This window comes from Callospermophilus lateralis, chromosome 5 (genome assembly GCF_048772815.1).
Source record: "Callospermophilus lateralis isolate mCalLat2 chromosome 5, mCalLat2.hap1, whole genome shotgun sequence".
NCBI lineage: Eukaryota > Metazoa > Chordata > Mammalia > Rodentia > Sciuridae > Callospermophilus > Callospermophilus lateralis.
Window position 1 is genome coordinate 114,002,804 of NC_135309.1, and position 14,922 is coordinate 114,017,725.

The 14,922-nt window shown below is 41.7% G+C and overlaps 1 protein-coding gene across 3 annotated transcripts in view; it reads right to left on the bottom strand.

Moving 5' to 3' along the window:
* Mast4 (microtubule associated serine/threonine kinase family member 4) overlaps nt 1–6,471 on the bottom strand; it is a 552,573-nt gene extending 546,102 nt beyond the window's left edge. For all 3 annotated transcript variants that reach the window (XM_076857186.2, XM_076857189.2, XM_076857185.2), the window contains exon 1: nt 5,841–6,471. In XM_076857186.2, coding sequence (XP_076713301.2) covers nt 5,841–6,194 — 354 coding nt within the window. In that variant the 5' untranslated portion in view covers nt 6,195–6,471. The remainder of the gene's footprint in view (nt 1–5,840) is intronic.
* Between the last annotated feature and the right edge of the window lie 8,451 nt (nt 6,472–14,922).

Sequence of the window (14,922 nt, forward strand, 5' to 3'; positions counted from 1 at the left end):
AGAAGCATTCTTTCAGCAGTTTATCATCTGTGCACCCTTCCTCATGGGGGTCAAACTGAAGACAAAAAACTGAATTCACACACTGTGTACACTAAGTCTGAGTAGACGGATGGCCTTTGTCGCCTGCTCTTTGGCATTTCCTGGAATGCCTCAGATCAGAGGTGGAAGGGATAAAAACTGCCTTTTTCCTCTTGAGGAAAATCCAGGCTCTGGTAGTGCCTGTTAGCCCAGGAACACCATACTTCTTGTCAACATGGGCACAACCCTCAGGCCATGTCCCCTTTTGCTCAAATGGGATAAATGTGTCCTCACAACTTACTATGGAAATGAGCACCTGTAAGACCCCCTTCTCACTCTCTGCTCATGTCAATAAACTTTCTCCTTCGAGAAAATACTAGGCTTAAGATGATATCATACTGGGAAGTGGCACTTATTCACACTAAGATGTTTCCTGGAATAGATCTAAATTCCTTTCCTATTATAATTCGTATGTATTTGCCTGGAGTGCCTAACATACCAGGAATGATCCTCCCCTATCTCATCTACTTACTATTCACTCAGAGGGCATCTTCTCAGGTTACCAACTGCAACTCTGTAACTTTTAAACAGGCTATCTCAGTGGTCCCCAACAGGTGGGCCGCAGGCTGCTTGGCCTCCCCAGCTGCAGCTTCTCTCTAGAACATCTTCCAATGCCCTGGCCCCCATCCTCCCTGCCAAGCTAGCCAGCTTCCTCTTAAAGTACAGCCCCACTCTGTGCTCTCTGACTTCAGGACCTTCTGGACCTCCTCACTCCCTTGCTCATTTAACTCCTGTTCATCCCTTAGGTTCTTCAGCACAAATATCGCTTCCCCAGCTGAGGCTGTCCTTAACCTGCACACTCCTCACCAACTTCTGCAGTGCAATCAAGCACTCTCTCCCAGCATGTTTTCCTAGCTGCCACCTTTGAAACCAATTAATTAATAATCATGTGTTTAGTTATTAGCTCCCCCTCTAGACGAGAAGCTCCCTGAGGACAAAACCATCTCTGCTCTCAGGATGATGCCTGGGAGTTGAGACTCAATACACATTGGTAGACTGGCAGTTTTTCTGATCTCATGACTCGTACTGAAGTAGTGAATCAAAAAGTAGACTAAATAAATATGCCAAGATTTACGCACTTCTCTTTCAAATGGTTTAGTGGCTAAGATTAATACAATATAAATTGAATGGAAAAGTTGATTGAATTCATGGTTGTTTTTTGCTATTTAGTCTCTTCATCAATGAAAACCAGAAACCATCCACTGCATTACCACCATGTGGGGAACCCACAAACACAAACCCCAAATGAATTCCACTCATATACCATTTAATGAAATAGTTTAAAGACATCCCATAATTGTGTCTTTTGTTATCAAGGAAAACCGTTTCCCAACTGCCAATAAAATAAGTCCCTTAATGCAGCAGAGTTTAAATGGGGTGTACACACAGAGTTGGAAATTCTTAACAATCATGTCCTTTTCTGCCATTCTAAGAATCTCTGAAAGTTTCCAGTACTAAAATATACAGTAAAAGGCATTACTGACAATTAATACCCCAGTTCCTTCAGAGATATTCTAAGTGGACCCTCAGGGATGTGACTTTATTCAAATTTACCTCAAAAACCCATTCATGACATTTTCTGCATTGATCCACTTGGTTTTTCTGGATGAGGGTCCAGAGATATGAGCATCACAATTCACAAAAGACAAAACAAAGTGAATACACACAGTCACTCTTCAATCAAATGTGCAACTATTTTCAGAGATGTCATTATTTTCTGACCCATCCAACATGTTTACTGAGTCCCTGCTAATACATTAGAGGCATCATGTTGGGCTAGAGACACAATCCCTGCTCTCATCCAGTTTACCAATAAACAGTTAACAAAAGCCACAGAGCACTTTACTGGAGTCATTCAAGGTGCTTTGGGGAAAAGGACAAGGCAGAATGCCTGAGGCAAATATCAGCAACGTTGTCAGGGGAACAGTACTCCAATCTAGATCATCTTAACTACGAAAGGCAGGATACTCAGCAACCCACACAGACAGACAAGGCAGATGCAGTTCTTTTAAGCAGAAAGTCACCTGCCCTCTCTCTTGTGTTTGCTATTCAGTACAAAAATGTAGTAAATACATTTTTATTAAATGTACTAAGGGACTGTAGCTCAGTGGTAGAATGCTTGCCTAACACGCAGGGGGTCCTGGGTTCAGTCCCTAGCACCTCTGCCCTGCAAAATAAAACAAAAAATGTTTAAATTATCATCACTGCCACATCTAACTATTATTTTTAAGACACCAATAACTTATGGGATTGACTTAAGTGTATGAAACTTTGTACATTTTTACAAATATTGACAGAAGATAAAATATGAAGTAGATCAAACACTGTGACATCACTAAATATATTCAAAATAGTTATAACAAGGTTGTCAAAAAATCAGCATGGCAATAATACAATAGAAACCTGAATTTTGCTGTTTTTTAAAAATTGATGCAATAAGTTGCTGTTAAAAAAAATACCCACTGGAAAATAATGAATCTCCTAAGCCAGATATAACAATTTTTAAATTAAGATGAGTTTCTTTCCATTTTATAAGCTGCACTTAAGCCTTCAGTGCTTTATACTGGGAACTTGCTACAATGTAACACCACGCTCAATGCAACCCAACAATCAGACACCCAACTCACAGTGTAAGCCTACACTGTAATACAAACTTACAGTGCAAACAGAGACAAATAAAACCCCTTTCCCAGCTTATACTAATAAAATGAGACTAAACTGAGTAGATAATCTCAGATTCTCTGAAAGTAGATTGCATATAAATTATATGTTAATAAAACAAAGGCCAGCTCAATATTGCATTTCAACTTCACAAAATTTTATCACAAATGAACTTTAAAAATTAATATGTACTTGACACTGGTTATGGTTTGGATCTAGAATGTCCCCCAATGTGAAGGCTTGGTCCCCAATGCAGCAATGTTCAGAAGTGGGACTCTTGAGAAATGATTGGATCATAAATAAGCCACTGACCTTATCAATGGATTAATCCACTGATGGGTTCAGAGTTGATGGCATTATTGGGAAGTGGCAAAAACTTTAGCAGGCAGGGTCTAGTTGAAAGAAGGAGGTCACTGGTGGTATGCCCTGGAAGGGTGTACCTTGACACTGTCTCCTCCCTCCCCCCCCCCTTTCTCTCTCCCTCTCTCTCCTTCCTGGCTGTCACAGGTGAGCAGCTTTCCTGCACCTCACCTTTCCACTATGATATTTCTGCCTAACCTCAGGCCCCAAACAACAGAGTCAGCCAACAATGGACTGAAACCTCTGAACTGTGAGCCAAAATAAATCTCTCTTCCTTTACATTTTCCCCTCCTCAGGTATTCTGTCGCAGCAACAAAAAGCTAACAGAGCACTTAACACTATATATTAGCTCCTGTGCTATGATTAAACTTGATGGCATGTATAAAATGTCTGTAACAACTCTATTACTAGTATTCCCATTAAGAGGTGAGAAAACTGAGGCTTATCAGAAGTAATGTGGACCATGATAACACCTAGTCAAGGTGACCAAGCTAGAAATCAAACCCAGGACTTGTTATAGTGTTTATAACCTGGCATTCCTGAACCTTCTGGAATTTTGGAAATTGCAACTGTGTGTATTTTATAAGAGGGACAAGATAGTTTTCATAAAATTCTCAAAGAGGACCATAGTTCCACAAAAGATTAAGACCCATCTCACTATCCTGTCTCCAGTGTAAGAACCAAAAATTATATACTGGACTTCTATACTTCTCACCAAAATTATCATTTCTACATTGTTCGGGGTGGGGTGAGGGGGTATAAACTACCTGGCTTTAGTTTTGCTTCAAACTTCTCAAGGCAAGTCAAGATTTCACTCCTTGACAATTTCCAGCATCCCCTGACACAGGTTAAGTTACATAATAAATTGCAATACTGTATCCGTTTACATCCAATTCTGAGATTTCACAAACAGTGACCAATGTTATTTAGTCATTCCACTCTCCAAATGTGTTTCAATCAAACAATCTTCACTGCATTGCCTGGGAAATAAGCTATTATTATATCCACTTCCCAGAAAGTAAAATATTGTCACCCTGACGCCAGATGATAAATCAACTACAGAATTGGGATCAAAAGTGAGAAGTTCCCAACTCCCATTCCCCTCCATCTGCCAGACCTTGCCATTTACCATTTAGCTAAACAGAAAACACAGGACAATTAATTCTACCATCTTTTCTACCCTGAAAACACTAGCTTAGGATCTAGTGGTAAATCTTTAAGTTATACTCCCAGCTTCCCAGTGACAGTGTGCTCATCTCTACAAGTTGGGTCAGAAGTTACAGGATGAATACCAATGAGGAATGCTGTTACAGTACAGGATTTGGTCATCTCTCTGCCATGACAAATCATTGTGTAAGTGTGGCACTCAACAAACTTCCGGCATACTGCCACTAGGATCAATCTGGAACTTTGGATCCATCCAAAATTCCTGATCAGAAAAAGTAGTAGTAGTGTGGAAATGAACTTTACCTTGAAGTTTCTCATTATACAGATTAGAGAATGGAACCTGCAGAATGAATCGGGCCCAAGGTCTCACACTCATCAGAAGCAGTTCTAGAAAGCCAAGGCACCAGACTGGGATCCTTGTAATCCCCAGAGGCATTGGGGAATGGGTCATGGTTACTGTAGGAGGCTTGACCAACCACCAGCTACAGTTCATTCCATCTCAGCCAGGCTAGGACTTCCTTCACACCCCTGATGCCAGATTCAGTCTTTGCTTCCAAGAGGGGGAACCAGAAATCTACCAACAGGACATTGGCCTCAGTTTGATTCTTCTCGGGACAAAGACAATTACTTACAAGCTAACCACTCTGGCACTCAGGAATTAATTTCACAAGGTCATGTTTTATTTATGGCCCTGCCTAATTAGAATGACTTCCCCACAAGGAACGTCCAAAGCAAACAATCTTAGAGTCACAAAGAACCTTATACTTCATTCACTGTCCTTCAAAGCAGAAACAAAGCAGAGTTAGGAGCTAGGTGAACCCCGAAGCTCAGTCAAGAAGGGGCCCACAAGTTCTAAATGGACATTCTTCCAGGAAACTAGGACCAAGTCCTCCGAACAAGGTAGGAGTTTCCTACTAGGTTCAGTGATTGCACTCCTCTGAACACCCTGGAAACAAGTCCGAATCTGAACTGAGGTACTGCTGGAAGAGCACTGTAAATTCTCCTATCCCAGAGGATGCGTGCTGCAGCGACCCGCCAAAACCACCCATTGGCGATCTCTGGGGCTGACGCCAGTGAGACCTCGCCTTGCAACTTCGCGGCTAAGCTCCCTCCCTGCCCCAAGCACCATCTCCCCCTCTCCACCCAAGCGCACCCAAGTCAGTGCTTAGCAACCCTGACTCCGAAGAATCAGATCTCAGTTGTGGGTACAAGTCAGACGTCCAGATAGCATCCCTTCGCTGACTGACGCAAACACACACAGACATTAAGGAGTTTGCAACTTTGACATTTTAAAGCACGCCATCAGGCAGCAATGGTAGACAGACAGACACCACACACACACACACACACACACACACACACACACACACACACACTCTGAGGTAACAGCCACAGGGAAGTCAATGACCCTCCCGAAAGGCTCCTAACTGTCAATTACACTGGGTCAACTAGGTATGCCTCCCCTCTCCATGCCACTGGGCGCCCCTGTCCACCGCATATGCATAGGACGGGGAGCGGCGATCGCCCGGCTGTCGGAACCCTGAGGGGGCGAGTTGGGAAAAAGCGGGGCCCACCTCCTCGTCCTGCTCTTCCTGGGACGCGCTGCTGCCCCCGGGCGCGGGTGGCGCGGCTCCTCCGAGTGGCAGCGGCAATGTAGGGACTCCATGCTCCAGCACCACGCGCGCGGGAGTCCACGCGGCGGGCGGTCGGGCACCCAGGGCGCCGCCCGGCGGCGCAGGCTGCTGCGACTTGCGGGAGAAGCCGCCCAGCTCCCCTTCCTCGGAAAGAGTTTCAGAGCCCGAGGAAGACTCGGCGGAGGAAGCGCCCATCGAGGACGAGGCGGCTGCCGCAGGGGCAAGAGTCCGAGCGCCGTGGCCACTACAGCCACGGGCCACCGGCTCTGGCGCCTCCGAAACTTTCTCCCCCATTTCCCAGTTGGCCAAAGTGCTGCCCGAGGTGCAGCGGGAGCCACGCGCACTCGGCACCTCCGGGGAAGCCGTGGGCTGCTGGGCTCCGGCTAGATCGCACTGCCGCTCCCAGGCTCCGGGGAGCCCCGCCGGCCACTACGTAGCCACGGCAGGGCCGCGGGAACCCGCCACCAAGTTAGCAGTTGCTTGGGCCCGGCGGCCGACGGGGACTCCCGCGAGGGGGGACATGCCCGCTCAGATCCGCACTATGCGCTCCACTGTCCTCCCGCGCTGCGCCCGAGCCGCCGGGACTGCGGCTTCTCGGGCAAAACCTGCCTCCGGGACCCAGCGGAGGAGACGGGCAGCACCGAGAACCAATGGCAAAGCAGGCGGGCCGATGGGCGGAGGCTGCGGCGCCCCCGGCGGCGCGGGCGTCAGGTAGAGGAGGCGGGGCCGAAGCGCGGGCACCCGAGTCCCGGAGGATCGGTGAGGCGCAGGGGGGGATCGCGACAAAGCGCAAGTCCCTGGAGGGTGGGAGCGGACCCCGGAATCAGAGTCAAGCGCAGGGACTCCGAACTTAGCGGGGGAGTGGCTGGCCGTCCTTGGGATGCCAGAGAAATGGCTGAGGGGGTGGTGAGACCTTGGACCTTGGAGAAGAACTGGACTTTGTCTCAAAAAAGTAGAAAGGAGAAAACTGATCAAGAGAAGGAGAGTTTTATAAAGAAAAAGGGAAACACTTGCACAGTCACGCACACATACGCGCACTCACCAGCCTGCTCAGGGAATAGAAGGAAGTTGGTGGTATAGAGAGTGCATCCAAACCGAGCTGACTTCCAACTTCTCATTTTGTATTTAACCTCCTTGGGCCTCAGTTTCCTCAACTGTAAAAGGAAACATTAATATTAATGTTGTCTAGCCTTGGACAGGAGATTATATATATATATATATATATATATATATATATATATATATATATATATATAGAGAGAGAGAGAGAGAGAGAGAGAGAGAGAGGTAAATAGATATGGAGAGTTCCAAAAGCTCATTTTGTCTGTGTTTCTGCTTATAAACTAAAAAAGTTAAGTCAAAGACTTACACCTTTTGGAAGGAAGGAAAATAACAAATATACCCCTGTATTTAATTAGGACCAAGTTGAATTAGAACAGGCTCTGTGTTCCTAGCCATCTGTCTACATCCTCATCTAGGCAGAGGATGAAAAAAGTTCACATTTCCAATTTTCTGTCTCTGAACCCTGGATCGCAAACCACCAAGATGCAGAAAAGGGTGCTTTATTTTCCTATTCTGTAAGAACTAAGAGAAAGAACTTTCACCAAAGGCACCAATAGAATCACCTTTATACCTTCCCTGGGGCTGGAGGATGGAGCCTTTGGGGCTACTTGAATCTCCTTGAAAGCCAGCTCTCAGTTCAGCAGGAAAGAAATATTTCCTGGCTTGCCTTCAGCTCTAGTCCAATTATAATCTCCTTGATCTGAGGTACAAATTCAGCCACTTCAGCTCCACAGACGTTGATTGAGATGTGTGCCAGGTGCTTGCAGGGGATACAAAGATGAATAAGGCAGGTCTCCTACCCTTAAGGATCTTATGGTCAAGGCAAGAAAGTGATATTACATGATATTGCTCCATTATTTATTTTTAAAGACACATTGCCATGGGAGAAGAGGGGAGAATAACAGAAATACACAAGCAGGTCTTCAAGCCCAAGAGTCCTCCAGAATCTTAGATTACTCTTTGTCAGAATAGCTTTGCCGAAGGTTCTTAAGAACTGAAGAACTCAAGTTGCAAGCTCCTTCAGTTAATGAGCCATTTTATGCTTCTGCAGTTTTTACAAGTGATACATCAGACAAAGCGCTTCATCATATTGGACAGCAACTTTGTCCTGATCAGTTTCCTCCCCCCACATGAAGGGGAAGGCAATATGATATTCTCTCTTGCCATAGACAACTGTACTGCAAAATGGATTCTGGCTGTCAGGCTTGCATTGTGACGCTTCAGAATTATCCACAGGGATGTGAAGACCTGCTGAGGCAAAAGAACGATTCTAGTGACTTGGCTAAGTTGTGAGAGTGAGGCTGAAGAGGGAGCTCAGTGGGGCGGTCTGAATCCACCCCTGGGCTCACAATGACTTTCCTCGTCAGGAGTATTGGTCTTTATCTAAGCCCCTATGTGGTTGATTCAGCACAGCTGAACTGAAATGATGATTTAAGCAAGCCATTCACATAGAAGAAGAGGAGGGATCGCCTTTCAGTACACTGGGAAGAATGCAGCAAGGACATGGTCTGAATTACTAACAGTGAGAATGATAATAGTTACTGCTTGAGCCCTAAGCATCTTCTATGGATGGTCTCACTTAATCCTGGCAACCACCCTTTGAGATATATTTTACTAAGCCCACTTTACAGATAAAGAAACTGAGGACATACAAAATCAAATAATTTGCCAGAGGTCACACAGCAAGCTAGTGGTGCAGCTGTGGTTTGAACCCAGCAATATGGTTCCAAAGCACTCTTAAGCATCCCAAAATAATACCCACTCAGAACAGTCAACTTTTCCAAGTATCTATGTATATGTAGATAATAAATATCCATATGGCTTTGTTGTATTGATTGAAAATGTGAAAAAAAATAAACTTAAGCACAGATCAATTTTTTCCAAAGACACAAGTTACTTCATGTCAAGCAAGGTTTTAAGCACTTTACAGATGTTACTATGCTGAATCCATATATCAACCCAGTGAGATAGCTACTCTTATTATTCTCATATCACATATTTGAGATATGTGAAAATTATGGCACAGAGAAGTTAAATAATTGCCCACCATCACACAGCTACCAAGAGTTGGGACCAGGATCCAGACTTAAACATCACGCATGCTCTGAATCTTTGCAGATCAAAGTCAAGTATGAAATAGTAGTTCTTGAATTTTTAAAACCTTAATCCCAAATAGATATATTTTACCTTGTAACTCGTGGCACTCATACATACATACATGCATACATACACAAATAAAATTTCACAAAACAATATTTTCCCTTCCTATAAGCAATGCAGTCAGAAATTCTTATTACATTTTATTTAAAATAAGGATGCAAGATGTGAGGCACTAAATGTTTTTCATACTTTAACACCTAGAGTTTCAAAGTATACCTGATCATCTCTACATTTGTTAGTGACTGTAGTTCAGGCTAAGAGTTTCCAATCCAGAACTGGGCAAACGCAAAGGAGAATTCTATAAATAGAAGATGATCAGAGGTCAGGATAGTTCCCTAAAATTATCCCAATTAGACCCATGGACAGATCCTGGGGTATGGCCAAACCACTGGGCCAAAATCAGTTTAGATTCATCTAAATCCTACAGTTCAACTTTCCTTTCTTATTAGTTAAATTATAACCATTTTCCTCAGCATCCAAAAAATATCCCCTTCTAAGAGGACTCACCATAGATACCTCTAATGTTGGCATCTTTGGGGCCAGAAAAGAGTGCAAAAACATGGCTCTTTTTAATTTTTTTTTTCCTGTAATGTCACTGTAGGCCAAAGCCAAAAAAAAAAAATTTTTTTTTTTAAAGACATAGTAACTCCTGGGAAGCAAATAGATTCACATAATGATAGAACCAATCAGCCCTAGAGACTAGGAGGGACAAGGTCAGCCTACTACAACACAATCAGCCTCTCTACATCCTTTTGGATGTGCTCCCAAGAGTTTGGTTCAGAGAAGAGTACCCCTATACACCAAGTAAGTGTTCATTGTGTTTTCTCATTGAACACTAGCCTTGGTTTCTGTATTGGTCTCTGAAGAGATAGGAGACATCACCTCTGGGAATCTTTGTGTCCTCTGCCAGTCTCTGCTGTGTGGATGGGGTCAAGTGAATGTCAACTCTGTCAGATGGAAGATGTTCCAGCACAAGTCATCACACCCTTCATCTATTCCCAATGTCGTAAACTTTCTAACAAACTTATGTTTAGGACTTAAAAAAAAACAGAAACTATTGATTATTCTTTCTTATATACATAAAATTAGAATATCATGAACTCAGAATGAACATTTTTTGCAAAATCACAAGTTAACATGTTTCTGACTAATGCACTGAAAATGCAAAATGTCAGATTATCTTTGGATTATTAAGACGATGATATTATACATCTTTGGTGAATTATTTTTACTATTGTTAGTAATTATGGACTTGTCTACTGCCCTTGAGTCTACAAAAGTACAATTTTGAGACAGAATAAACCTCTAGCAAAAGATAGCCTGGACTGGATTTTCTGACTTACACCTGAGAATGCAGCATGATAAACACCATGATGGTTTCTGAAGCTTTTGTTTGTGTCTGAGGCTCTAGGGAAGGGTGGGTTATAGCACCCTTCCAGAAGATAAGTAGAAGAAGTTTAAATGATGGTGGGAAAAAATAGTGGAGGAAGGATAATAATATAAATTGCAGTGGTCCAATTCTCTAATCTAGAGGCTGAGACAATGGGAAACCAAGTTTTGTTAGCAAATTAAAACACTCTTTAGCTAGGCATGGTGGCACATGCATGTAATCATAGCAACCTGGGAGGCTAAGGGAGGCGGATCTCAAGTTCAAGGCCAGCCTCAGTAATTTAGCAAGGCTCTGTCTCAAAATAAAAAATAAAAAGGGCTGGGGATGTGGCTCAGTGGTTAAGTGCCCCTGGATTAAAAAAAAAATTGAAAAATGAAGAATGATAATAAAAGAACATTTCATTCCAAAGCATTAAAAAAAAAAAAGCCACATGCCTTTGATGGTCCAAAGAGGATGTATACTGTGTATGCTGATCTGATCTCTTGGATCAATATTTCCCAATGTTTAGGATGTCATATGTGGAGCACTTACATCAGATCATGAGGGACTCTGGATACGGGTCCTATGGCCTTACCCAAAGTTCTTAGAATCTCTATTGTTTTCAGGGTCATCCCCATAAATATAAAGTAACCTAAGGCTTGAAGATGCTGAAGATGATTTGAAATCAAGGTAAATGCACATGATTTCACAAGGTAAATGCACACACCTCTGTAAAAAGTGGCTAGAATGAACTTGACCAACCTCAGTTTGTCTACTTGGACATCTTTTTATTCTATTGGAGATCAGTCATCTTGAGGCAAAAGTAGCTTAGCAGCTGGTGGACAGGAATGTTCTAAAAACAGCTGGAAACAAAACACACACACACACACACACACACACACACACACACACACACGACACTGTTCCCCCCGAGGATTCTGTTCAAACAAAATTCAAAATGGTGACCTACTTCCCACAGAAGATACCAGTGTTTTCATTTGTCTTTCCAAGATGGATATTCACATCTGGGATTTTTTGTTATGCTTTTGGCATGAAATGTTCTTTTATTATCACTCTTCATTTTTCAAAAAGACTTATTCAGTACTCTGCCTATTGAGAAATAGAAGACAAGTAAACACATTTACTTGTTTTTATTCATTATAGAGATTTACTTTCAAATACCTCCATATTCCATTTTCAATTCTTAAAGCAATCTCCTTAATTTTGTCTACACTGCATGGCAAATAGTTTCTTCCACCTCTAACCCCAACAATTAGAATACAAACAACACCCTAGCAAATACAGACTCCTTCCCCAGCCCTTGCTACCCAAGGGTAGTTTTCAAGAACTTTTTGTACTTCAGGAAATATTTCCTTCTAGCCCCTTTCCTCTTAGTGGTCTGCCAATAAGTTACATGGAAGCCTATTAGAAATGCAGAATCTGGGTCCTTGCCCTAGACCTATTCAAACAGAACCTAAACAAGATCCCCATTGGCTTCATAGGCACAAGAAAGTAAGAAAACACTGCACTAGTCGACTGGTTCTCAAACTCAGGGGTACATTGGCATTACCCAGGGAGCTTTGCAAAATACTGATGCTTGGGTCCCACCTCCAAGATCCTCATACTTGCTTGGTTTGGGTTAGGGTTTGACACCACGATTTAACAAGTTCCCTACCTGAGAAGTGGTTGATTTTAGGACTGAGACAGGGAAGATACAAGATGAGCCTAAAAAAAAATTCTGGCATCACAAGTTGAAGAAATACTCAAAGAAAGATGGAACTTCATCAGAAGAAGAACACAAGTGCCAACCTAAAGGCACTCTCGGTGGCTATGCTGGAATAATTTGAGCAACAGATGATGATGGTGTTGGATTTTAAATCAGAGTTTATATATACCTGTGAGTCCAGACTTATAAATAAATGCTGAAATAAAGAGTAACTGGGGAAGCAGAAACAGCTCTGCCTCACAATAGAATTCCTATTGATAAAGGTAGGGCAAAGAGTGATAAGAAGATCACCATTAGGGAAACAACACAGCCATAAATGTTTTGGGTTGACAAGATAAAAAAAATATGTGCTAAAATCGTCAGGCAGAATTTGAAAAGGATTTTCATAGATTCAAAGAACTTCCCCAAGACACTCATCAATACAAAGCAAAGAGAGACTTCACAATGGAGAAACTCAACAGACATCAACTTAACCATATCAGAAAAATGAGGTTGTTTTGCCCTAGTGAGGGGTAAGGATGTTGTCATTTTTCTGATGTTCTTTTAAAAATACATAATCTCACTCCAATTATGAGAAAACACAGCTAACCAAATTGAGGAGCATTATACAGAATCGATACTATTCTAAGTATCAAGGTCATTAAAGATAAAGTGTGAGGAATCACTACAGAGATTAAGAAGCAACAACTAACTACAGGGTGGGATCTTGAACAGAATCTTGGAAAAAATAAATAAAAGTTAAAAGATATTTTATGGAAAATATAGTGAAATCGGAATCAAATCTACAATTTAGTTGATAATATTGTACCAATGTCAGTTGCATATTCTTGATAATTATGGTTATAATTATGTTATCATTAGGGGAAAGTGTAAGGGTAATATGGAAACTCTTTGTACCATTTTAACAACTTTTCTATAAGTCTAAAATTAGTTCAAAATGCATAATTAAAAAGCATAGGTTCCAAGATGGTTCTAGTGGTAGCTAAGGTTGAGAACTACTACTCCAGCCCTCAATGATCAAACTCTTTCCTTCCTCATTTCTCTTTATTCAAGGAAAATATTGCTTTCTTATCTTATCCTCATCAAATGGCCCATCTTGGAGCAGGAATCCCACTATAAGTAGCAACATCAATGATACTGCCCAACATCAACCCAGGAAAATGTCCATGGTCATACTATAGGAGCCACATACTTGGAGCATCCACATAATGATAGACATCTTTGAAACTGGGTTGCCTCCTTTTGGTAAGAGCATCCCAATTTATTCTTAAGGACTTGCCTATTTCCTTTGAATAGTCATAGCCTTGTCAATTCCAGATGAGCTATCCTTGGACTTTAAATCTTGAGAAGAATAACCTGGCTGAAATGTCTGAACAAGATAATCAATTAACTCCTATTAAGAACATCCAGAGTTGGCTGTGTTTCCAGTACTTTTCTCAAGTCCTTTTCTCTAACTCTTCCTTTGATTCTCTGAGACACCAAAGAAACTTCCTTCTGATTGAGTTAGCTAAAGTCAGCTGTTTCTTGTTAGCGAGGAACCCTAGAAATACAGGAGTGCTGACCTGAATCGTCTGGTCACCAGTCCAGGTGGGAGTAAGATGTCTGAATGCAATCCAAAAGCTATTAGTAATACTAAAAGATGTAATAAGGATCTTCATTCCTCCAAATGTTAGGAAACCATTAACATTACAAGTATAAGAATAAAAATCTCTCTTACTGAAGGTTAAAATACTTTAAAGGAAAAAAAAAAAAAGAGTACACTGGCAGAAAGAGCAGATTTTTTTCCAGTTCTGGCAAGAACAGATCCTATCACTGCACCATGTTGGAATTATGTCTTCTAACTAGGTTACAGAATCTAGAGGGCAAGAGCATACCATCTCTTATATATATAGCATATCCTATGTGATAGCCCAGCACAATGTCTGCTCAATACAATAGTTCATGATAAACACCTACGGAATAAATTTGTGACTATTGCCACAATGTGAATTCTAACTAGCTTTACTAAATGTCTGTTTGTTGGGGGGGAGGTGAAAAAAGTAAACTCAATCTAAAACCTGTATAGTTAGATGAAAAGAAGGTTAAATACTTTTGGAGTGTAAAAAAAAAAAAATGCTTATGAAGTAAAATAGCTTCTTTCCTGAAGAGTCTCTCCTTTTAATAAAATAATAATTGCATAAAACCTTCAGTTCAAACCATTATTATTTTGTCTTACTTGTAGACGTTTCCTCCCACTTCTTTAAACAGCCAAATTAAACACTGTTTGCAATGTGAATCTGGTAGAAGGAAAACTATAGAAGCCTTTTGGACTACAGCTACAAGAATCTCCCTGCAGGCAGCCCAAGAAACAGCATTCAAGATCCTAGTCAGGGTAGGAATACTGGTGCTCTCATTTATAAAAAGGCCCATTCGTCTGTTGTCTGTCAACTCCATCCACATGAAAGAATATTAGACCCTGTGTTATACTTCATCACATTGCAAAATTAACGGACGAGCATCATTGTGGTAGGCAGAGAGATGAAATGAAATGGTGGGATATTTTGGCATTGTGAAAGGGTTCTTAGTTGCCAAACCATTGAATCTATTCTAGGTGGTTTAAGTGGGAAATGATTTATTAAAAGTATTAGAACTGTCTGAGTTATTTTTTGTTTTTTGTTTTTTTTTTGTTGTTGTTGTTTTTTTTTTTTTTTTTTTTTTTTTTTTTG